A 23,292-nucleotide genomic window follows, 5' to 3' on the forward strand; every position below is an offset into this window, starting at 1 on the left:
GGACTTTCTTGCTGTTGACATTGTCATTAATAAGTGTCTTCTGATACTTAGATTTCTCTGTTCCCTTCTTCAGTTAAGTTGGTGCTAACACTTCTGTCTATTTCTCTGTGATGTAGGACATCTCTAATACATGTGAATGTTTGCTTTTTCATGTTGGCTTTGGGAAAATTTGGGAATATTTAAACCTGTTCCTCATGCTTTTTTTGCCTATATTCCTAGCTTGTTCCTAGCCAGAGGACATCTGTGTATAATGCTTATATACTGGCTCTATCCTCCATCTTAATGTCAGATTTTTTTTTTATATGAAGGGATCCTAAAAAAAAAAAAGTAGTATTCTTATATTGGAAACTAAAAAGTGTTATAGAGCTACCAGTTCATATGCTGCTTCTTTGTACAAAGAAATGTAGTCTGTTTCTGACAGAGGGTAGATAATCTTTTTCACTCTAATGAGAAGTTACTAATAAAGGTTATTACTTCTGACAGCTTTGAAAATGTGAACTAGGACCACCCAGTCTGCTATGTTTGTAATAAGGGATCTCTAAGTTGTAGCTGTTGTAAACAGTTTTCCTTCAAAAAACAGTCCCTTAGCGACATACAGTGGTATCTCTCACAGTTTTTGGAAGAGCTTCTGTACTAATACATCACTTAAATAAAGAAGTTAATTTATTCCACACCATTATCCTGTAATATGGTTGTACTGAGCTTCCTTATAGCGACCTTATTGAAATTCCATTATATGTTGTCTGGCTTTATTTCCTAGTGTAGTAATATAAAGAGGTGCTGACAAAGTAATGGACAAGGTTGACTTTTTAAACGGGTGCTGTATCTTGACTGTTCTCCCTTACAAAAAGGAAGTGATACAAAGCAAAGGAAGAAGTTACATTAATGACCACAACATATTTCTTGATGCTAATAGGATTTTCTGGTGAAACCATTGAATGAAATTGACTGTGCTCCTGCTTTACTGCTTCCCAAGTCAGTGCTGTTTAAAAGAGAAAACTTAGTAACTCCTTAGAGTTCAATAACTCCTGTCTTTCTGTCTGAGTCTCCTGTTATGCATTAATTCATTTTTATTGCTTCTTGGTTACGCCCAAGCTTGTGATGTAACCGCTTCCCCCTTAAAGTAACTCGAAGAAACTACTTCAACTACATCATGTTCCCTGAAGCTGTTCTCCAAGGACAATGCCATAGAGCTCTTAATAACAAAGGAGAAAAAGCTAGCTTGTTTATTGCCAAAAATGAGACCCAGATGTTTTGAGTGTGAAATAAAATAAATGACCAAATTGGGGAGTGAACCCAGAGTTACTTGGATAATTTCTGGATGTTAAAGGCTGGAATACCAGGACTACTCCCTTAAAGCTATCTGTTTTAAAAATTTAGAAGCACTGTAATTTTGAATTTCTGTTGGAGAATAAGTTGTATAATAGGTAGCAATGCGAACATAGATGTTAAATCAAGCTTGGAAGTTGTTGAACTTGTGTGGAAAGGAACAGAGTGCTACTTACTTCATGACAAACATGCAGTAGTTTGATTTGGTAGTAAAGCTGTCGATACTCAGTAGAAAAGCAGACGTAGAATTTGGAGGCCAATGAGTATCACACACATTCATGGGGTTAAAACTAGATAATTACTATATTCAAAGAGACAATAATAAAACTGACAGTTTATATCCTAGCCTGTGTATCAACTTAAATTTCTGGGTGGAATGTGTTCAGTAGTATACAAGAATGGTATTAGTACATATTATACTGCAAGACATTTTAAATGGAAAGCAAAGATGTATATGAGAGCTTTTGGGTGTGAGATCTTCTAGTAGCCAGGTCCTTCCCTTTTTCTTCCATAGCCATGTAAGTTTGGTGATTTCTACTTATGCCTTGAATATTTGCTGTTAGCAGGAAGCATGTTTCACTGATGTTATGGTATTCAAAATTTTCAAACCAAGTCAGTAGCGTAACAAGAAATTAAATTGCCTTGGAAAATAGCACAATTTCCCAAGCTTGAATAAATAACACTTGCATTGCTTTTATATTGATTACATACTCTGTTGGAAGGAGTTGAGTGCCTCTCGGGGGCTTTGAAGAGAGCATGGAGGAAATTTCTCATGTAGTTAGTGGGGCATCCCTTCACTGTAACTGCAGAAAAGGAGTTTTGGGTTTTCCTTGATTTGCTTCTTAGAGTAAAACTGTTCTGCAGCTGTGAGAACAAAGCATGAAGCTGAAAATACTGCTTCTAAAAATACTGGATACAATTGGGTTTGGTATGATCTGTTAATGTTGCTACTTTGTCAGATTCACACTAGGCATGTATTTGTACACCTTGTGTGTAAATAAATGAGAGAAGTCACTATGAAAATACCTTAAATCTACCTGTGCTGTGTTGCAGATTATAAAAAATTATATTCACTCACAGAGAAATAGTGATGCATGAGCTGAAAAAAGCCAAGGAGGAGTGTGGTTGCATTAAACCTTTTACAAATTAATTGTATAAGGAATGCTAGGTCTATGAGATTTAAAATGTTCTTTTACCTGTTCTGAACCCTGAAATTCTTCTGAACTTTATGAAGTCTTCTAATGGTGATACAAGCCTTGAGAAGGAAGGTATTTTCTGCACGTAAGGGGCGTTACACTGCATGATTGTTGAAATTGTTTTCTCCTTCGTAACTTCGTAACAAAGAATCAGGTTTTTCTTGGAAAAAGATTAAAATGGTTGCAAGGTGAGCAAGTTAAAGGCTTTAATATGTGTGCTGAAGAGGCAGATAAAAAACCCAGTAATTTTACCATAATGCAAACTGTCTCCTATGGTGGAAAGTGTAAAGACCTGGGAAGTTGCTGTTCCAGTATGTCTTGTTATTTCCCATCTATACTGACCATGCCTCTGATATAGATTAGATATAGCTCCTGTTTGCTTTTCTTGTGAGTGGAACTCCATGGGACAACAGTACCCAAACTGGATGTGACTTTTCCAATTGTGTAAACATGAAGAACACAGCTGAAGTCAGTACCCCAAAGAAAGTTTCCCCTCCAGGAAAACATGGCCTCTGGCTTGAAAACAACTTGAAAATTTACCTGTCAAAATTGAAGTTCTTTACTCATCCAGAAGTTATCCAGAAGCCAAGAAAAGGAATAAAACAGAAATATACTAAAGGTAAAAATAACCCTTTTAAAGTGTAGGTCTCTTCTCCATTTATTTTAGAGTGGTCCTGATAAATGTCTTCAGTCTGCCTCCGGGCTGGTAGCATTGTCTCTTTCCAAGCTCCAGTGGTTCTTTCTTACTCTGTTCTTTAATAGTCAGGGGAATCTTAACAGTTAAATTTCTCTCCTATCCCAGCTTCAGACAGAGGAAGAAATAGTATTAGCCTGGTTGGAGCCAGGAAGGCAGGAATTTCACAGTTAATAACTTCTCTGTTGTTTTTTTAAGCGCCCTTGATAGTCCATGACTGACATTGATGTTGTTTCCCTCTATCCCTTTGCCTTCAGGACAGAGGAACCCCCAAAAGGGCAGTAGGCTGTGGGAGGAAGGGGAGAAACTGGGCTTGTTATGTATATGAGCAAAATATTTTTGGGAGGTGAGAGGGAGTGTTTGTCCTTTGTTGAAACAGTGTTTGAAACTGTATGTGGCTGCTTTAAAGAAAACAATAATAAACTGGAGAAAGGTGTTGCATGTGTACTTCTTGTGACTTTTAAAGGTCACAGATTTCTATAAATCTGCATTTTAGGCCATCTGAATCATAAGAATATGCAGTTTGTAACATGATAAAGCTGTGAAGTATAGACCTTTAAAACATCAGCATCCAATGTAACTAGGAGGGGCAAAAGAGCTTACTTGGAGGCATGTGAGACTATTGGAGTTGGGACACAAGGGCTTTGGCTGAGATAAAATGAGAAGGAAGTAAAGTTCATAGAGATGAATACATAGATACATGGACGTGCCTATATACACATGTACACATATACCTATCTCTTGATTGCAACTGTAATTATGAATCTTTTACTTTGCTCCTTGATGTTCAGATAGTCTTTTTAAGCCTTACATTGGGAACACACTGAATTTGTGCAGCAGGCAAACTTCACAGTCTAAAAGAGACTTTGCAGAAGTGCTCTGAATAGAGGCTTAAAATCTACATTTGTATTGTTGAGTATAAATTAAAATTTCTAGTAGTGAGTTTAAATTCTTTCCTGATGAAACTGAACAGAAAAAAAAAATTTAGCAAAAGCCAGAAGATAATGGCCATACCAGCTCAGACCCAAAGCATGAGTAAGCCAGTATCATGTCTCCAGTTGAAACTCTCTTAAAGAAGAGCAAATGAAGAAAAATCAAATACATAAATTATATTGTGGCAGAGATCACTGGCGTCATCAGTTGGGTCATTGTAATTGATACTAATACTTTTTCTTAATTGTTTGTCTTCCATACCCACATAAACAAGCAACTAATAATACACAATCAGTTGTTACGTAATTTAACTGCATGTTGTGTGGGAAAATTAATTCCATTTGTTTTTTGAAGCCACTGTCAACAACATCTGATGCTTCGAAGTTTTTTCTTGTATGGCAAAAGATGAGAACAACTGTTTCTTACCACCTTCCGTTGCTTCATTTGTACAGACCTTTTAGCATATTCTTCCTCAGCTGTTTTCCTTGGGGGCGGTCTGTCTACTAAGTTGTTCCAATATGGAAGCTGCTCTGTAGTTCTGATCATCCTTGCCATCTTTCTCCAAACCTTACGGGATCCTTTTTGAGTGGAAATTCCGAGAGTTTTCAGTCTTCGACATGTGAATACACTATAGATAACACAGAGCAATAATCATCATTACTCTTATAATGTGACACTTGCTTTATGAATGGCTACAGAGCAGTGAGTTGATGTTTTCATAGGTCTGCTTCCTGAGAAGTGATTTTCAGGTTAGAGACTGCTGTTGTATGCATGAACTTAAGGGTCTGTTTCCTTGCATATCTGTTACATTTTACCTGCAATGTATGTCATTTTGCCATTCGGGCACTGAATACCATTAGTTCTTTCTGGAGTTTGTAATCAGCCTTCACTTCATATCGCCAACAAATTGTGTCATCTCCTACACCACCACCTTTCTGGGTCACGTACGAGTACCCTCATAGAACTCCTTTTTTATTTCTGATGCTGACCTTCTTACTCTTTCCAGTTCCAACTGCAGCTGATACTTGTATTACAGTCTTTGGCGGATCTAAATATTAGCTGAGTAACAAATTCAGATCACTCCTGTGAAGTAGAGTTAAGAGGTTAGAAAACAGAGGAAGGGTTAAAAATAGTTGATTTGGTGTGTCTGAGTCCAGTTTGCAGCCCAGCTCCTGTAAAAACCTTGAGTGACTTTAGCTGCTATATACAGTCTCTACCAATGCTGTGGAAGACTCTGGCTGTCCTTGGGGAAAAACACACAAGTTTCTTGGCTTTTAATGCTTTTAAATGTTTTTATTTATTTTCTGATTTCTTGGTTGTTTCCCCCCCCCCCCCCTGTATATTTTTAAGTAGTTTAGTACTGTTTCAGAAAAGTAGCCCTTTTAACCAGACTGTTAACAGCAGGTGAGTCTTTCTCAGTGCATAGCTCACCAGCTTTTTAAAGGTCTATTTAGTTATCTTCTTGGAGGTAAGGTATCATTGTATATGTTTTGTTTCATGGCCTATTTTATTTTACATCTGCCTTGAAAATAATGTCATGCAATATCCAGACTAATAGATAACAAGTAACCTGAGGTATATATCTAACAAAATAATGCTGACATCTTGCTGTCTGCAGTGTTGAAGGAAGAAGTTACTAATTTTTTTCTTAAAAACTCATGGGCACATCTAGTAAGCATGAAGTTTTATTACATAAAGGTATCACTCATAACTATTGTGGTGGGCAGAGATATTATGCCTGTACAGGATGTTATGAACATTATTAGGTATAATGTTTAACATTGTATAGAAGTAAGTGCTCCTGCAGTACCCCAGTACTTCATACACTGAAGTTTTAACTGTATCCCTGTTGTAAGGTGATGAGAAGAGTTGAACCACTTATATGTCTCGCTCTATATGAGGGATTTTAAGAGGATGAAACCATGTTGTATCCAAACATAATTAAACTCTAGATAAGCTTAGAACCCTAGATGGACTATTTGAGTTGACTAAGCAATCTTAGTTACTAGAAGTGTGCCAGTGAGTTATTATAATTTCAGAAGAAACTTCTCTAGTGAATTCCTGTATACAGAAATACAGGTTTTTAACCTTCACCTTTTACAGCTCCCTAAACATCTTCTAACAGAAGCATAGGTGAATCTACAGTTGAGCCTAGCCAGAGGACATTGTGTTACCATGCTGGTCTTGGGTGGATGCTTTGGAGGTGATGTATGGACTCCTGGAAGCCCATTGCTTACATGTTGAGAGCTATTGTGTGCAGTTGGTGGTTGGTCAGCTTTTATGGGTCACTTACGGGGACTTGAGGAGCAGACTAACAAAACAGAATGTGCAAAGTTCTATTTCCTATGCCCAGTAGTGGTTAAAGTAATCTGGAAGATGGAGGGAGTTGTGTATGGAGATTGTTGACTGTACAGTTAGCCTGTGCCTATAAGACTTAAGAAGTTTGACTCAGTGCAGGTATTGCCAGAGCTGATATGACTCCTGGAGAGCCTCTCTGCAGCATTCTTCAGCTTCCAGGAGATTTTATTAGTCTGGACTCCATGCTGTGCGCATCCAGAGTTGCTTCTGATCCAGCACTGGAGCTAATCTGTGGCATTAGATGATTATGCATCATTCTGCCCAGTGCTCTGAATTCCTGGAATACTTTGCAGGTCTTATTAGCTGTAAAACATCCAGTTCAAAATGATTCAGAGACTGAACAGCTGCCTTCTCATACAGCAGTCCCAGGTCAAATAACCTGGACCAGATCTTGTCTGGCTCTGCGCCCCAGATTCCTTCCTCTGGGTGAACCTCGGTGGTGGTGTGATGGTGGTTGGTGCTATGTGTGTGCACGCACGTGCATGCACATGTGCTGGTTGCATGGTAGATGTGTTTCTAACATGAGAGGACAGATCAAAGTTTTTAGCTGTAGTGTGCTATGAGTCCCAGGTGGCTTTCCCAGTTTGTACAGTGCAAAGGATTTGGTGTGACAATCAAAATTTGACTTGATTTTGCTCCTGGGAAAATGTAAATATTTTCTTTAATTCTGGTTTACGGTTCAGATTCACAAAACTGACATGTCATTCTGTCCTGATGTAGCTAATTGCAGTTGCAAAAATGGCTTGGCTTTTAAATCCAATTTGCAGATATCATACCTCGATGTTATTTCCATTTTAAGTCACTAATTTAAAATCAGGAATATCTGTATTTGTTAATACAGTGCAGTCACAAGAACAGTGTCCACAAAATCATTTTATAAGATTTTGGCTCATTTTGTTTGTGAACTTTTGGCAGACCATTTTTATTTTATTGTAATAATATATGGCTACACCTTTTCCAAGGTATTTGTTATAAAACCAGAAATACAGTTGTAACTAGAATTAAACACGTGACAGGATTAAGAGTAACATGATGGTGAAAGGCCTCTCATAGGTAAGAGGCTTAGGCAAGCATAGGGAGTTTCTATAGCACTCTTTGGGTCTTTCCGTGTGCGAAGGGGCTGTGGCACAACAGATTCCTGAACGGTGCTCAGCCTGTGCTTTGAAGTTCCCCTTGGGAACAGCTACATCAGAGCTTGCCCTGCCCTGTGCTGGCATTCCTAATGTTTGCTTCACCTTGCACTTGAAGTTTCCTTATTTGTCTTAGAGCTTACTGATAGATGAGGATAAACTGAAGTTCTTGTCAAACGGCGTGTTAGGAACTATTCCACTACATTTCATTCGTGTTTGGCACTTCTCTGTCGAACTGGAGGAAACGGCACTTATAAATGACCATTCAGAACATTTGCTTTTTTCATTAAATAATTTTTAAGCACTTCTGTGTCTCTTTTATAGGACTTAAAAACATCCTGTCTTGTACTTTGATACGTCTGTATTGAGAACTTTCTTAATGGCCTTTCTCTCAAGCCCAGGAAGAGAAATAAGAAGTGTAATTGGGATTTTTCCTAGGCTATTGGTGGCTTTCTGGCACATATAAATGTAAGCATGTTAAATGTATACTACAACAACTATGTCTAAATTTATATGAGGTGATCTAGTGTTATATTTAGGTGAGTATTGCAGTAGAAGTTATTTAAATACAGTAGGTGATGATCAAGAGAAACTAAACTCTATTCATTCCCAGTTCTCCTGAGAATCAGCTATGGATAAAATTATTTTTGGCAAAAATTCCAGCTTGAAGTAAATATGGGATGTTTGGAGAGTCTTACAGCTTGAACCAAGACATCAGTAGCCATGGACTTTTCAGATGTTTGTTGTTGCCTTAGATTTCCATTTGACACAGAAGTATTTTGAGGACAGTATCCTGTGCAGTACAGTGTGGAGCACTAACTTGTGCTGATGGGTTATTTTGAAACTCAAACTTACCTGAGTTAAGGCAAAGGAAGAATGTAATTAAGTTATTGGTCTTGATAGATGGATTTGACTTGCTTACTTACACTATAAAAAGACCAATATAATGTTAAAAATATTAAGTAAGTTTAGACCCATATGAAATGTTTAGTGCAAGTGAACAGCAGGTCACAATGTGAGTTTTTCAAAAGCGTCCTTGCGGGGACTTTTCTTCATATGACGTTTGAAAGAAAATTAGTACTAAGGTAATCTGAGGATGAAATCTTAAAATGCATAAGACAATTTAAAAGGGCGACTGAGAACTTGGTCCATTATCCATCACAGCTAAGGCAGTGTTGGCCCATACAAATAATAGGAAATCGATTAAAATATTTGATCTTCTGGATTAATTTGATAATAGAGAAAAAATTTTGATGTTAGCTTTTTTTTTCCCCCTCTAGTAAGTTGTTTGTGTCACTGCAAATTGTAAATGTTTGACTACTCAGGTTGCAAAGTTTCTAACCTTGAAAATACAATTTTTCTATTACTACTTACATTTTCTTATCTGCTTGTTGATATGGAACCTCCTATTCTAGAAACTTACTAAGATTTTGCTTAGTTTCTGTGGCTTAAAAATATTAAGCATAAACTCAGCATTTGTGAAATCCTTGCAAGTAGAGATAAGAATATTCTTAAAATATTCCTTGGACTTGGAAAATATTCCAAGAATATTCCTTGGACGGTGCTTTGAGAAGTCAGATGACTTTGGATTGACAGTGGATAATTGTATGTACATTGTGAGAGCTGAAATGACGATGAGACACAGTAATAAACATTAGACAACTGTGTGGACTAGATGCATTTAATTGGCAGTCTTTTTCATTCTGATAAATAAGTTCAACATGTTTAGTGTTTCACAGGAACTGGTGGTAGTCTTGATGAATGAGGATGGAACCAAGAAGTATTAAGCCCTGTATTATCATAAGGAATTTTTAAAATTTTATTTCATCCTGCTAAGTAGATCAGCTGTTCTAGAATATCAACATGCTTAACTATAAGCATGAATTTGGTGAGGATTAAGTAGCATATTACTGTCAACCTTAAATTAAACAGACTATGATTAAGTTTAATCAGGTATAAAAGTGTGAAATTTCACATGGGTAAGGGAATCCAGTTTAAAATCTTCCTATGTACTTTCCCAATTGCAAACTAGTGCTTGGTATCTCTCATGTATTTATTTAGTGTTTCATTTACTGGTCTGTTCATTTATCTCAGAAATGTAATTGGGTAGTTGGTAAAAGCACTGTGAAATAACCAGTTTTTGTTTCTGCTTCACTTAGCATGTGGCATGCGTAATGCATAATGTTTAGGCTCTGTAAGCAAGCCTGCAAAAGCAGCCTTTGATCTGTTCTAGGTGTCAGAAAGAGAAGTTAATATTCCTCTTTTCTCCATCACCCCTTTATCTTGCAAGACATGCTCATATGGATGCCATATGAAAACTGCCATATGAAAACCCCACAACATTAGTTTGATCTCTGAGGAAGGCTTTTCAATTCAAAAAAATTCTGGAATTCTGATAGTGACATTACTCAGTGTGCAAGAAAACTGGAAACCAGATATTGGGTGCTAAGTATCAGTAGGTTTCTAAAAGTTCCAGGTGTCGTCTTAAATCAAAATTTTAGCAAAAGTAGATCTGTTAACAAAGGTAACTTTTAAGGTGGATTGGGAACAAAGGAGGCATATATACAGGCTTATATATGGACGTATATGAGAAGTCAGCTTCATATTTAGAACAGTGGAGTTGTATGTAATTAATTTCGATCAACTTCGTTGTGTAAATAACATTCATTAGGAGAGTGAAAGTAAGCAACTGTTTTTAATGTCAGACAACAGAAAAGGGATTGTAGGATAAGATTGTTTCTTAGAAGTAAAACTGCTGTTAGAATTTGCAGGACTGTCATGCATTTTACGAAGGAGGAGAGGCTTAGGCTTTTTCTAGCTACTAGGCTAGAGTAACTTACAACAGTCGATTTCTTACAAATTGTGGCCCTCAATGTAGAACTTCACAGTGAGTGAGTAAAGTGGACTAATGTATAAACATTGAGCTGTTCTCTAAAATGTTTCTGGAAGAATCTTTTAAGATTCTATTTCAAATGACCATATTTCAGGTTACCTGTATGTTCATATGTTCTACAACACTGCTCATATTTTCAAAGTGAAGTTTTAAGAAAATTCTTAAAAATACATATATATAATCTTGTGTGTATACTGTAAAAATAATAGCTAATCTGGAAATAATCTTAGTTGGTCAAGTTACTTAATTTTATTGTGCCTAGATTTTTAGAAGGAGAGAGAAAATCCAGATACCACCCAGTAACTATTCCTCAGAAGAGTGCAGTCTGACATGATTTACTGTTAGTAGGCATCCCGAGGAAAATTAAAAAAATAGATTTGTGTACTCATCCATATTAAAACATTCAAACTTTGTGGTGACTGTCACTTGACTTCCTACCTCAAGAATGTAGGCAGGTGGCTTACAGATGGCATGATCTCCTTGGCTTGTGTGTGAATAACGTACACAATCCATTGTATGCTGAGCTCATAGCATGAGGTTTAATACAACGGGAGTCTCGTGTGTGTATGCATAACAGAATAAGCTTCTTAAATTGGAAGATAATCTAATTTTTTTTTTTATTCTAATTGTAACTGTTTAGGCGTCTGAACAAGAATAAGTTGCAAGTTCTTCCAGAGCTGCTTTTTCAGAACACACAGAAGTTAACTAGATTGTAAGTATAATCCGATTTATGTTTCTATTGTATGTTCCTTATTATGCAGATTTGCATGGTTGTGTTTTGACTGTGGTGAGAGGTTTAATTTTTGTGCTATTAGAACTGCTAGACAGTAAGTGTTCTTAAGAGATGTGTTGTGTTTTCATGTGTGTAGTTATAATTCAGTAAAGCAAAAATATTAGAGGGAAGAGAAACCACAAAATTTTCTTCTCCTCATATATGCACCATGATGACTTCAAGGTGAATTGTTTGCAACTCCCTATGTAGAGTTACAGAAACCATGAAATGTGGCAACTTTCGATATCCAGTATAGTCTAGATATCAGCAAAGAGAGATTGCATACTCTTACTTAAAAATTAGCATGTTGACATAATTCAGATTGTTACAACTTTGTTACTTTTGAAAAATTATCTTTTGAACTAACTGCATTGCCAGGCAGACCGGCAAAGTTATGGCTCCTGCCTTGTCAGTCAGGAAGATGAGGAAATACGGAGAAGTGTAGAATTTTTCATCTCCTTGAAATATAAGAACTATGTTAGAAGATGTTTAGATGGCATCAAGACCAGTTTGAATAGCAAGAGAAGACTCACATAAGCTTGGCATTATTTTTGGTGGTGGTGGTGGGAGGGGGGGTGATATTAGCACAATGACCACATGATTTGTAAAATATATTTTTTTAAAAAAGTGAATAGAAATAAAATGGATGAGCAGGTGCCTGCACAGTTACTATCAAGAAAAGAATCATCTGCCTTTTAAAGGAGTAGTCAAAACCCATTTGAAATCGCTTTCTAGATCCTGCCAAAGTTAAACTCATGATCCAGACTGTCCTTTTGAAAGATGTGCTATATTGTAAAACTGTTTTTTAAATGTTTGAGTTTGTTTATGGAAGACCAGATAGTAAGACTTATGATTTGACTATAGTATGGCTGAAAAGCTGTTACACCCATGTGGAGCTTTTATAATTGTTTTAATATCCCTGTACACAACCAAACAAACCATTTAGGCAGTGCAGTAAATTTTTCTTCCTGTGGAAATACAAACCACATGATGATGGTGACGGTGAAGATTAATTTTGGAATCAGTTGACTATTTAAAGAAGTAGACTCTTTGCTGATGTTTTAGAAGCAGACAAATTGGACAGTGTTGTACAGCGAGTGATATTGATACAGTTTTGGCAAATTTATGTAATGAATGTTGGTTTTGTCCAAACTTGCTCATAAAAAACTGTACAAGTAAGTGAATGACATTGTTCTGGAGATTAAATATGTAAAAATATAAATAATTATAAACTATAGCTGTCTTTTAATCTTAAAATCTATTTGAAATATCTTTGTTGGACTTGTTTTTGCAAGCTTTGTCGTAGCTGTTGAATGCATTACAAAATATTTGCTCAATGGATTTGCTAGGGCTGAGTGATTTGGTTGTATTTCCTAATGTTCTTTGCATGCTTTTGAAATGTTGTGTCTTGAAACTTCTCTTGAGTATAAAGCATGAGCTGGTACTTACTTGCAGATACCCTTATCTGGTCTGCAGAAGATGCCAGTTACATTTATTTTGTAGAAGAGTCGCTTCTTGTAGGTTGGTTGTCTGGAAATGGTGATGCTTTCAAGATAAAAATTCTTACAGCGTTTACATGTATCCACTAATGCAAATTCCAGTTTAACATGTTGAAACAGCTCTGTGAGTGCTTGCATTGTATGTGGCTATCATAGGCTGAAAGGAACTTTTGGGTAATTTGTGGTTTTGAGGGAAGGTTGTGCGTGTTGATAACTTGTGTGCATCTGTCTTAAGGAACCTTGCACAAAGAAACTAAGTGGAAGTAATTGAGGCTTTTCAATACCAGAGTGTGTATTTTCTAGTAGATCATGTAATCATGATACATTATAGTCCTTAACGCAAGGGTAATAATTCTGCTTTTAGAATATAAAGATTGTAAGAAAATTACATAAAATAGAGTGATTAATATGAACGCTGTATGCTGTAATGCCTCCCAACGGATGCTCTTGAAACATTTGTCTTTATTCACTGACATTCATTCAGAGTCTTGCTTACTGTTTAATAGTGCTTTAGATAGATCACTTTAGCACTGTTTGTCAGTTGAAACTTGCTTTTTCTTTTGAAGATATAAGTGTTATATAAATATAGTGTATATTTTAGGTAAATAAATCTTAGCTAAGTGAACTGTTATGGTTCCAAACGCAGTTTGGTTGTATGTTTTTCAGTGATGGGATATGAATGAGAAATTTGCTACCTACTAGAATTTGTAAAAATACACACACACACACATATACATATGGGGTCGGTTTTTTTAATACTTTGAGGAAAAACAGAAGTTAGTTTTTCTATTGTTAGTAGATTTCAGAGTTGTTCTTTCTCACTTCTGTTGTGACTTGTCTTAAATCCAGCAGTGCCAGTCTACTTTGTTCACAACTGGCTGTCTGGGTAAAACGCTTCAGTGAAGAGGCATGATGCTTGCATTCCTCTCCTGCAGCTGCTCTGACCTAGCCTTTTGAGAATAAAGCATGGCTGAGAAAGTGATGAAAGGGAATAAAGTAAGTGAAGCAGAAATTGATAAGAAGGACTGATACGTGGGTGATGTAGATTCTGTGGAATTTATGAAGAGTGAATTATAACAGCATTAAAAATGTAGATAATAGTGATCTTAATTTTAATTTTCTATAGTATAGGTATATTATTTCTGCTGCCATCTTTTCAAACCGTTGATTCTGGGCTATGAAGCTATTAGTCAATTATTTTATTCTTTTTTAATAGTTATAATCCTGTTAAACTAGAAAGTCTAAAATAGAATATTTTAATTGTGTAAACTTGCTACAGCTCAAATAATGCAAAATTTTAAGAATGAAATATTGCCATGCAGTATGTCCAAAATGTAAAATTTGATTTTATTAATTGAAAACTTAAGAGCTCAGTCTCGTCCACATAGCAAATACAGATGAAATCACCAGAGGTTCTTGTAGCTGCTCTCTTTACATGCAGTGAACCCTAACAGACTACAACTTTGTTAATGAAGGTTCAAACAATTTTTTAAAAAATATAAAACTAAACACAAAGGTGACATTTTAAGTTTGATAACTTGATAATAGTGTGAAAATTGGGCATATTTATTAGCGTTAATAGAATTTGATGGAGATGGAGTGACTGACCTGCTTAAACATGCAGGAATTTTGTACTGGAGGGTTTCAGGAAGACCTGTTAATGTTTCAGGAATAGCTAAAGGTTGCAAAACAAACGTGAAGACTTTTCTCAGTGTTCTGTCAGCTGGGCTGAAATCTGCCTGTGAGTTTAGTGGAGGAGCAAACTTTTTTATGTAGTTCAGTATCAGCAGAATCTGTTCGGTTTTGTTGCTGCTGGAAATTAAGATGTAGAACATTGTTTCCTGTCAGTGTTGTGCTTGAAAAACCTAGAGAACAAACCCGTTTGGCGATGCTGGGTTCTTCTCTTGTTTCATATGCACTCCATTTGCATAGTTTGGGACAGCGATGCTCCTGTCCCTGGAGGTTTCCTTGTTTGTCGTCATAGCATACTTACATCAGGGCACTGTGCATTTTCACTGAAAATGCAGTCTTTCTGATAACTAATAAAATTTGATTTAGAATGCTTCTCAGGTTATAAATACTTATGCAGTCAATCACTGAAACTCCAGGTACCTTTGCCTTTTTTCTCTTAGCCTCTCCCAAAATGCCAAACTACAGGATACCCTTGCAATCTTTTACAATGCTGCTTAGACTTCGTTGTCACATCTGGTTGATATTAGAAACAGGAATATATATATATAGGGGAATAAGCCTTAGATGGAATGTGAAACGTCCCACAAAATGAGTTTCTCATAAGATTTTTGAGCCTTTTCTGCTAGAAAAAGTGGCTTTGAGACTCATGGATTTTGTTTGCTTTAGTTTAGATAAGAGGTTTAAGTTGGATGGTGAAAGAACCCTTGATTGCATTCTCTAGTGGAAATGTTTGCCATTGTTCCATTGCCTTGATTTCCTAGGTTTCAAAGCTTCTTAAATGTTTTATCTGGGATAAATAATTAAGTGTCTAATAATTAAAACTTCAGGCACTTTTAATGAGAAAACTGAATCAAGAAAAAAGCACATTTAATAAATTGAGAAATGGAAACAAGAAATATATTTTTGTATAGTTTCAGATATTATTTACTAATATGTAGCCATGAAGAAAAAGGTAATATTAATCTTAATAAAAGTGATTAAATGCACAGAAAAAGTATAGTAAACCAAAACATGTAATTTAACAGCTGTAAAAACAGGTTTTGATCCCAAGGTAAGTATTTTCTAATATACAAAGCAACTTGTGAAATTAATTGGCAAAGTTTGTAAACATAGGTTTGTGCGTGCTGGAATCATGAGTTTCCTTTGTGTGCACAGCTGATATATAAAATGATCATAGTGCATCTGCTTTTCACAAAAGGCCAAGTATGCTAGTGGTCTATGAGATACTGAAATATCTTTTAAACAAAAGGGGGAAACAGCCCCCCCCAACACTCCAACATGTGAGATTGTATTTGTTTCATTGTTGAAACTTCCATACATAAAGCCAGCTGCTAAGTACTCAAGGTGGAGTTCCCTTTTGTGCAGGAAAAAACCTCTTAGAAGTGCTCTGAACTCGAGTCTTGCAGTGAGAATTAAGACCTCCACCACATTTATAGTCATGGAACATTAGTTGGGTCTATTCACTTTTAATGAACTGTCTTAGTTGTCGCTTGACAAAACAAGCCAGGCTCTGGAAACTTAAAGATGCTGAAATCCAATACTAGAAGTATCCATTAGACTCTGAAATGAAGTGGTTTTCTTTTTAGGGTAGTATCAGAATCTAGAATTCAGGCTAAAGCTGAACATTGTAGTGTGAGAGCAGAGCCCTGGGATCCTGAACTCAGACAAAACCAGTTCATGGCTGTGCATGCATAACACCTTTTAGGAACTCAGGGTTTTTAAACTTTGCGATTATGCATGTTCCAATGTTTTATTGTATTCATCTAGAATTATTTCCAAAGGAGATTAAAGTAGAACGATGAACAGAATGGAGATGTTGTAGACAAATTATTCGTTTTAATAGAATGCGACAGCCTCTTCATATCAGGAATAGCCATTGTATAATGTGTTGCTTGTTGTTAACACAGTATAAGTGTTTGTAGCACAGTGAAATTTGTCAATAAAGCTGGATTAGTGGGACTGCTTTATTTCTTGTATAGTGGAATATTTTGAAAGGTGATTATGATAGATGGATGGTAACAGCAGGTAAGTACTTGTAGCATACAGTACCCGTTATGTGAGTAGTCTTAAAAAGGGGCAATGCTCAATTCTACCAGAATTGTGAAATGGTTGAGGTTGGAAGGCACTGCTGGAAGTTGCCTTACCCAGCCAACTCCCTGCTCAAGCAGGGTCAGCTCGAGCAGGCTGGTGCTGATGTCCTGATGGCTTTCAAATATAAGAATAGTGGTTCCCCAGCCTCCCTGCACAACCTGCACCAGTGCTCAGTCACATTCAGGGGAAAATAGTGGGGTTTTTTTATGTTCAGGCAGAAACAGGAAGCTGTTTTGTTGCATACGTGTACAATATGTCATGCCAAATGAGAAGAACATTTTCCAATAAATACATTATGAACAAAGCTCAGATGCTGTTATTTGACTTTTTAGCTTGAGATCATGCAACTTCAGTCATGAAAACATAAGATTTTTATACTAAGTCTTATAGTTTCCTATTGACGTATGTATCTCTTAACTGTAAATTAACGTTTCCCAGGGTAACGTTAGTGACAGTCACGGAGAGTCACTGACTGAGTAATTATGTTTTGCTTTTTAAAGCGCTACTCAAACATTAACTAGGTAGTACTTCACTGAAACAAATGGGAAAGGGAAACATCACTTTGGTGTTCAAAGATAGAATAAGAAAGAATGAAATGGTGAAAAGGGGCTATGTAGTTAACTTCTAAAATGATATAGGGAGTCTTGTGCTCAACCCGCTACATCACACTGTTCCTTTAGGTTGTCAGGAATTGTCTGGCATCTGCCTCCGTATAGAACTGCTGCTTTGGGAAGGATGAAGGAGGATAATACGTGGAATTCTGTTAACATGCATTGATCCACTGTCATTTGTTATAAAATTTAAATTGTCTTTTATCTGTTTTACTCTTAAAATGTTTTCTTCCTGAAATAAGAAAAACATGTACCTTCTATTTTGTTTATAATTTATTTAAACACTGATATGGATCTCATCTGCTTTTTATAACCACAGCTATGCATTGTATTAGATCATCTAAGTTTTCTCGTTTAGTATGCAATAAATGCGCGTTAGTGGCTAATAAGGTATGTATATCACTGTAAAACAGTCAACTAAGTAAATGTGATACTTATAGGAGCACCAGTAAAAATTGAGTATCTGTTTGACCTTCATTGTTAATTTTTAAAGTAGATTAGAAGCAAGAAAGTGCACACATGCAAACACACACAAACCACACCAAATGTTTCTGAAAACTTTTCAGGCAGTTTTGTAATTTTTGGTGGCTTTAATACCTCAATTCCTCAATTTTTCTCCTCAAGCTAGGTGTTAAAACCACATTAAAACTGCCTGGAAATAATGGTTTATCCTGTAATTCATATGCTGTGAAGATGCTGCTAAGTGTGTATTATTGTGTCAGTGTGCATACTTCAAAGCAATTTTAGTGATAAGTTTATTAGACACTGAAAATCTATAAAGTCTGTTTAATTGTTTATTATATCTGCTTTTAGTTTTATTCTTACACATTACTATTTGCCATCTCTTTTCTTGATTTGTCTGCTTCCTTCTGATGTTAGAGTTTGTGCACTGTGTATATTTGATTTTGTGCAAGTAGTTTCATTAGATAATTACTAGTAGGAGTAGCTGAAACTACCTAGTTACTCTTGTACTTATGAAGCTGACCTTGGTAAACTTAAATTATAAAGATGTACTTAACTTCTAGATTCACTGTGCAATATTATGTCATTCTACTGCACACTGCCTGCAGTCAGAAGTTGGCCTGGGTAAGTCAGTGTCTCCTGGTTTGAATTTTACAAGTGTAGTGTGTATTAGATTTTACCAACGTCTGCTTTCCTTTGAGTGCATTTATAGCAAAGATGTTTATTGTAGCTAGGAGGTTGTTTCACATGTGTATGATTTGCCAAGAATTTGCTGCTGAAAGCCTTACTAGAGCTGTCACTTGTAAACCCTCCTTTCCAGCCTAGTCCTCAGCAAGCTCGAAGTATCAAATCATGACTCTTGATCAAATTCAGAGTCTTTTATCTCATGGATGTCATCAGAAGCTGCTTTTGGAAAAGCAACCGGTTCATAAATTTTCTTAGTGTCCTCTTTATTTGTCTGTTTGTTCTCTTTCTAGAAAGACAGATTGCTGGTGTAGGGCTCTATTATCATTTCACATTAAAGCAGGATCCTGACAATTCAATTGTTACATGAGTTTGAGTTAATGGTGTTGCCATGACAAAATAGCACAGGCTTGTAACAGTGTGTTTTTGTGGTTTTATCCACATCCAATAATTGTAGTTTTACTGTGTATAGATCACAGCAGGTCTTTTTGGAAGACAGTAAATAATTACAGTAAGTGTTTGCTGGTCTCTAGGGTGCATTTCTGGCTTGAGAAAGATGTGCATTAGGTCAGAGGCTTGTGCTGCAGATAGCTGGATGACATTTACACCATTTATCAAGCTGAAGTCACTTTATATCTTCTTTTTGGCTCTGGTTGTAAATAATGTACGTAGCATTTTTTTAAAATACAAATACACAAGTTTTATTTGGAGAGTCTAAGGATTTTTTGCTGTCTAAATTAGTGCAAAAGATTAATTTTAAAAAAATATGAATAAAAGATTTTTTTATTGTTGTGAGAGTAGAAAACAAATGAAGACATGTCAAGAAGACAGAAGGCTCCCTCCTCAATGCTACTTTTTCCCCTGTGTGAAGTTGGTTATTTAAAATTATACTGTGCAGATGTCTTGTTTCCCCTCTTAGGGGAAATAGGCATGACTGGAGAAGAAAGGGCGCTCTTTGTGAAAATTACTTCTGGGTTTTAGTGGTGTCTTTCTTCTAAGAAGACATCTATTGCCAACCTCTGTGATCAGGTCATCTTATTACTAAGCTATTTAAATTAGCTTGTGGCAAAGGATTATACATTTCCAGAAGAAATACCACACATGCAGATTAAGTGTAAGTCTGCTTAGGAAGTAAGTTGTTTCACTCTTTTAGCTGAGTAACTACTGCCTTCCATTTTCACTATTTTTTTCCTGTGCTATTAGAAAGGCAACATGGTCTTTCGGTTCGCGTTTAGCTCTGGAAGTCAGGAAGCTCCCAGTTTGTGAGATTAATTTGCCACTAAGTTATTTGGTAGCCTTAACCATGTTGCTGGGTGTCAGTTCCCTAAATGTAGGGTTTTTTTAAAGCACTCTCAAACATATTCTAGTTTCAAATCACGTGTCTTGGAGATAACATATTAAAAGTTATTATTATACTGTTATAGCCTGCTCAACACAATCCTGAACTGGAAAATGTTTAGTTTGTTTTATTAACACCAATAGCAACCGTGTAAACTTACTAAGTCCAGCCCAGGACTTTACATCAACAGGGCTGTTGTACATAGTTTCTGATGGTTCTTAAAATTCTCCTTATTCTTAGTATCAGAAAAAGAATATTGATAAAATTCAGTATGTAGTAACTTCATCCCTTTAGACGTTAATTCCCATCAGAGGTGATTCTTTTCTCCGTAACCCAGGATATTTGAGAACATCCTGGAGATGTTTAGCAAAATCAGGCTTTTCTGAATGTCCAGACTGTTTTGCTGCGTTCAGTGAGTTACGGTAAAGACAATTCGATCAGGACCCCATGGTTAGTCATCACCTAGATAGTTGGAGACATGGTTTCTGAGGGTGGTCATGTATGCTCTGCCAATTCTGAATTGCATCCTTTTTCAGGCTTCACCTTCTTTGTTTAGAGTGACAAGTTAAAACTGGGGGGAAAAATAGTGACTCAACTTCTTGTTATGACGGCTTTCACATGACTAAGAGCTATTACAGAGTTCTCAAATTACGGTAATTGTGGGTGGGCATTATTGGCTTGCCATTTTCTTACATTAGTCTCCAGAACTTTGGTCATTTGCTTCTGTTAGCACCAGTTCAAGTGTTGTAGCTCCCTACAGTATTGTATTCTGGTTCCTCTGGCTTGATTTGTGGTGGTGGTGAGGCTGGGGAGGCATTGTTACTGGTGGCCTATGCGGATGTGTCTGTTGAAGTCGTGGGCTGCTTTTGTTGAACTCAGAGGATTGCATAGCTGTGTAGACTGCAGTCAGAGAATAGTTAGGTTGTATCTGCAAGTATATTATTACTGTAGGTATGCTGACCTGATGGTTTATAGCTAGTTTCTTTTCTGGAAACTGAATAACCCTGTTAATCTGACTGTGTGCTCTGAGTTTGTCAGTCAGATTTACTGCATCTGCTTTGTTAACATGGCTTTTTGGCCTCGCTGCTAGATCTACTCTGCAAATGTCGGCACAGCATGGTGTACTTGCATGTAATTTATTACTAAATCCATATTGCTTTTCTTGTTTAAAAACTTCCTTTTAATCGGTTAATAAATATGTGAATATTTTTTGCCCTTTCCCCATTGGCTGTACGTTGAAAGGAGCTGAAAAGTGTTTTGCTGAATGCTCAGTTTAGTAAATGGTCCAGAGCTGCTAGAGTGCTGTTAGAATAAGCAGTGGCAAATTCACTTGTAAATTTGCATTACTGCAACAAGGAGACAATACAGAATAAGTATAACTTTTTTTTTTTTTTTTTTTTTTGGTGAACAGGAGATTAGAGTAGGAGTGTTTAGCATTATTTTTACGTTTGAGGTGGTTTCCTGACACAAGGTGAATGTAGGAACAGACTGAACTGGTGACCTGAAGTACAGACATCTCATCTTTGTAACAGGAAGATTATAATAATGATAAGTATTTCCATTGCTTTCCATAATAGACTGTCATCCTGAGGTTGAAGATTAGTTTACATTCATTGTCTTGTAAAAGTCCTTTCAAATACTTTGGAAGTAAGTTGCAAATAATGGTGTGCGAGTGGATAGTAGAAGTAGGGGATATGATCGTTGTTCTAGAGGTACTAACAAGGTTTAAATTGTAAGCACTCCACATGAAGTTTTGGTGTTGATCAGCGACTTAAAAAATGAAAGGCCGTTTCCCATCACCAGCCTTCCGGCATCTAGTTCCACTGCTTGCTGTTTCACAGCAGCAGAACTCAGCTTTACCTGCAGAGATTTATTGTGTATTCACAGTGCCCCCTGAATTACAGTTTTTGTGGGTAAAATAATGCAAGACCAAATTGTTTTAATTCTCATTTGGTTTTCTTCTTGAAGTCTGCAGTGTGTACAATGGGAAGTTTAAGTTAGGCTTTCTGGAACTTTTCAACGTGTTTCACAGGAGTAATAGGGCATGCCTGTTTGAAGTTTTTCAGACACTTAAAGGTCACCAAAATGAATACAGCTATTACTTTTAAATGCACTACGTTTGCTTTTGAAATACAGTCATAAATGAACCAGGGTTTCATTATGATTCAAATCTCCTTTGGTTGAGAGAAGCCATGGGATTGTAGCCTGAGGCGTGTGTGTGCCTATCAAAAGAGTCAATGTGGAGCTGAACCAGGAGGTAGTTGATGCAGAATCTGAGGCAGTTTCATGTCCCACGTACAGTCTACATTGTAGAACTTATGAGAGTAGAAACTATTTATGAAACAACATAACCTGTGCAAGTCATTAAATGCGATGGTGCTGCAAGAATAGATTGGCAAGGGTGGTTTATTATCTTACTTCTGTAAGACAAGGATGTCTAAGACAAGGTATGCCTTTGAGCTGCTTTTATTTCTTAGTGTAACATACTGAAAGCAAAGGCTTATAGCACCTTGTGTTATAAAAAGTCTGTGAGCTGATTTTTAATGTTTCCATTACATAATATTTGGAGCTTAGTAAGATTATTCAAATATACAGTAATCACTACTGTTGAAGTTTGAGATTTTCTACAATGAAAATGCCAATACTATTGAGAAAATTGAACAAAGCATATTTGGAATTAAGTACTTCTGCTTTGCTCTGTTAAACTCCCCGATGGGCTGTTACTAGAGACATACCTAGGAAAGATTTTCTTCAGGAAACAGCTGATATGGGTTTACTTCATTCCTACTGATATATGAAGGAATGTTAAGTTTAATGTTTTGGATAGTTTATGTGCAAGGTACAACGTCAAGGCTTAGTGAACTGGAAAAATGTTGAAAAATAAGGCATTCAATATGAAACCAAATACTATGTTTATACCGTTAGTTTCTTTTGTTGAGAGAATAATCTTGAATCCTACCGCACAATCATGTGAATAGAGCTTCCTATTGCTTAGTTCTGATCATCATTCCTGGGTCAGTCAATGTCTTTTTCTGTACCACTGGAAGTGAAGAAGGTTGCTGAGTGCACTAGAACATTATCAGTCTCTAAGCCCTAAGCTGTTTTGGTTTTTTTTTTTACAACTAGTGTATGCATATAGTAACTGTATCTTTGAAAGTATTAGAATGGCATTTTTGGTTTTTTTTCTTCAGTCACTTGTACTCATACCATCCTATTCTACTTTTTCCCAATAACTGTTTGATTAACCCCATACCTTACATTCCCTTATTGAGAGCAGAGCTGATGGGATATTGTGCTAAGTTTTTGTTAGCACTTGAGCTTTTCCTCTAGAAGTGGCAGCTGTTCCAATGTCTGATCTTGGTGTTATTTGATCGGGGTACTTGTTGGTCAGTAGGAGGTACTTAACTTAAATAACTTCCCTTCCTTTACTCTAGAGGCCTCATATTTCTACTTATGTGTCTGCCAATGAGGACACTTGAATACCAATCCCAGGATTTTGCATTGCAGTAAGATTGGCTACAATGTAAATCTAGCAATGACGTTTTACTGGGCTTATTGAGAGGACAGAGTGTCACATCTGTGCCTGAGCAAGAGTGTTGTCCCAGAAGG

The 23,292-nt window shown here is 36.5% G+C and overlaps 1 protein-coding gene across 2 annotated transcripts in view; it reads left to right on the forward strand.

The window, feature by feature from the left end:
• SLIT3 (slit guidance ligand 3) overlaps positions 1 to 23,292 on the forward strand; it is a 528,649-nt gene that overhangs the window by 45,036 nt on the left and 460,321 nt on the right. For both annotated transcript variants that reach the window (XM_074883610.1, XM_074883609.1), the window contains exon 4: positions 11,174 to 11,245. In XM_074883610.1, the coding sequence (XP_074739711.1) occupies positions 11,174 to 11,245 (72 nt within the window). The remainder of the gene's footprint in view (positions 1 to 11,173; positions 11,246 to 23,292) is intronic.

The sequence above is a fragment of the Strix uralensis genome, chromosome 14 (genome assembly GCF_047716275.1).
Source record: "Strix uralensis isolate ZFMK-TIS-50842 chromosome 14, bStrUra1, whole genome shotgun sequence".
NCBI lineage: Eukaryota > Metazoa > Chordata > Aves > Strigiformes > Strigidae > Strix > Strix uralensis.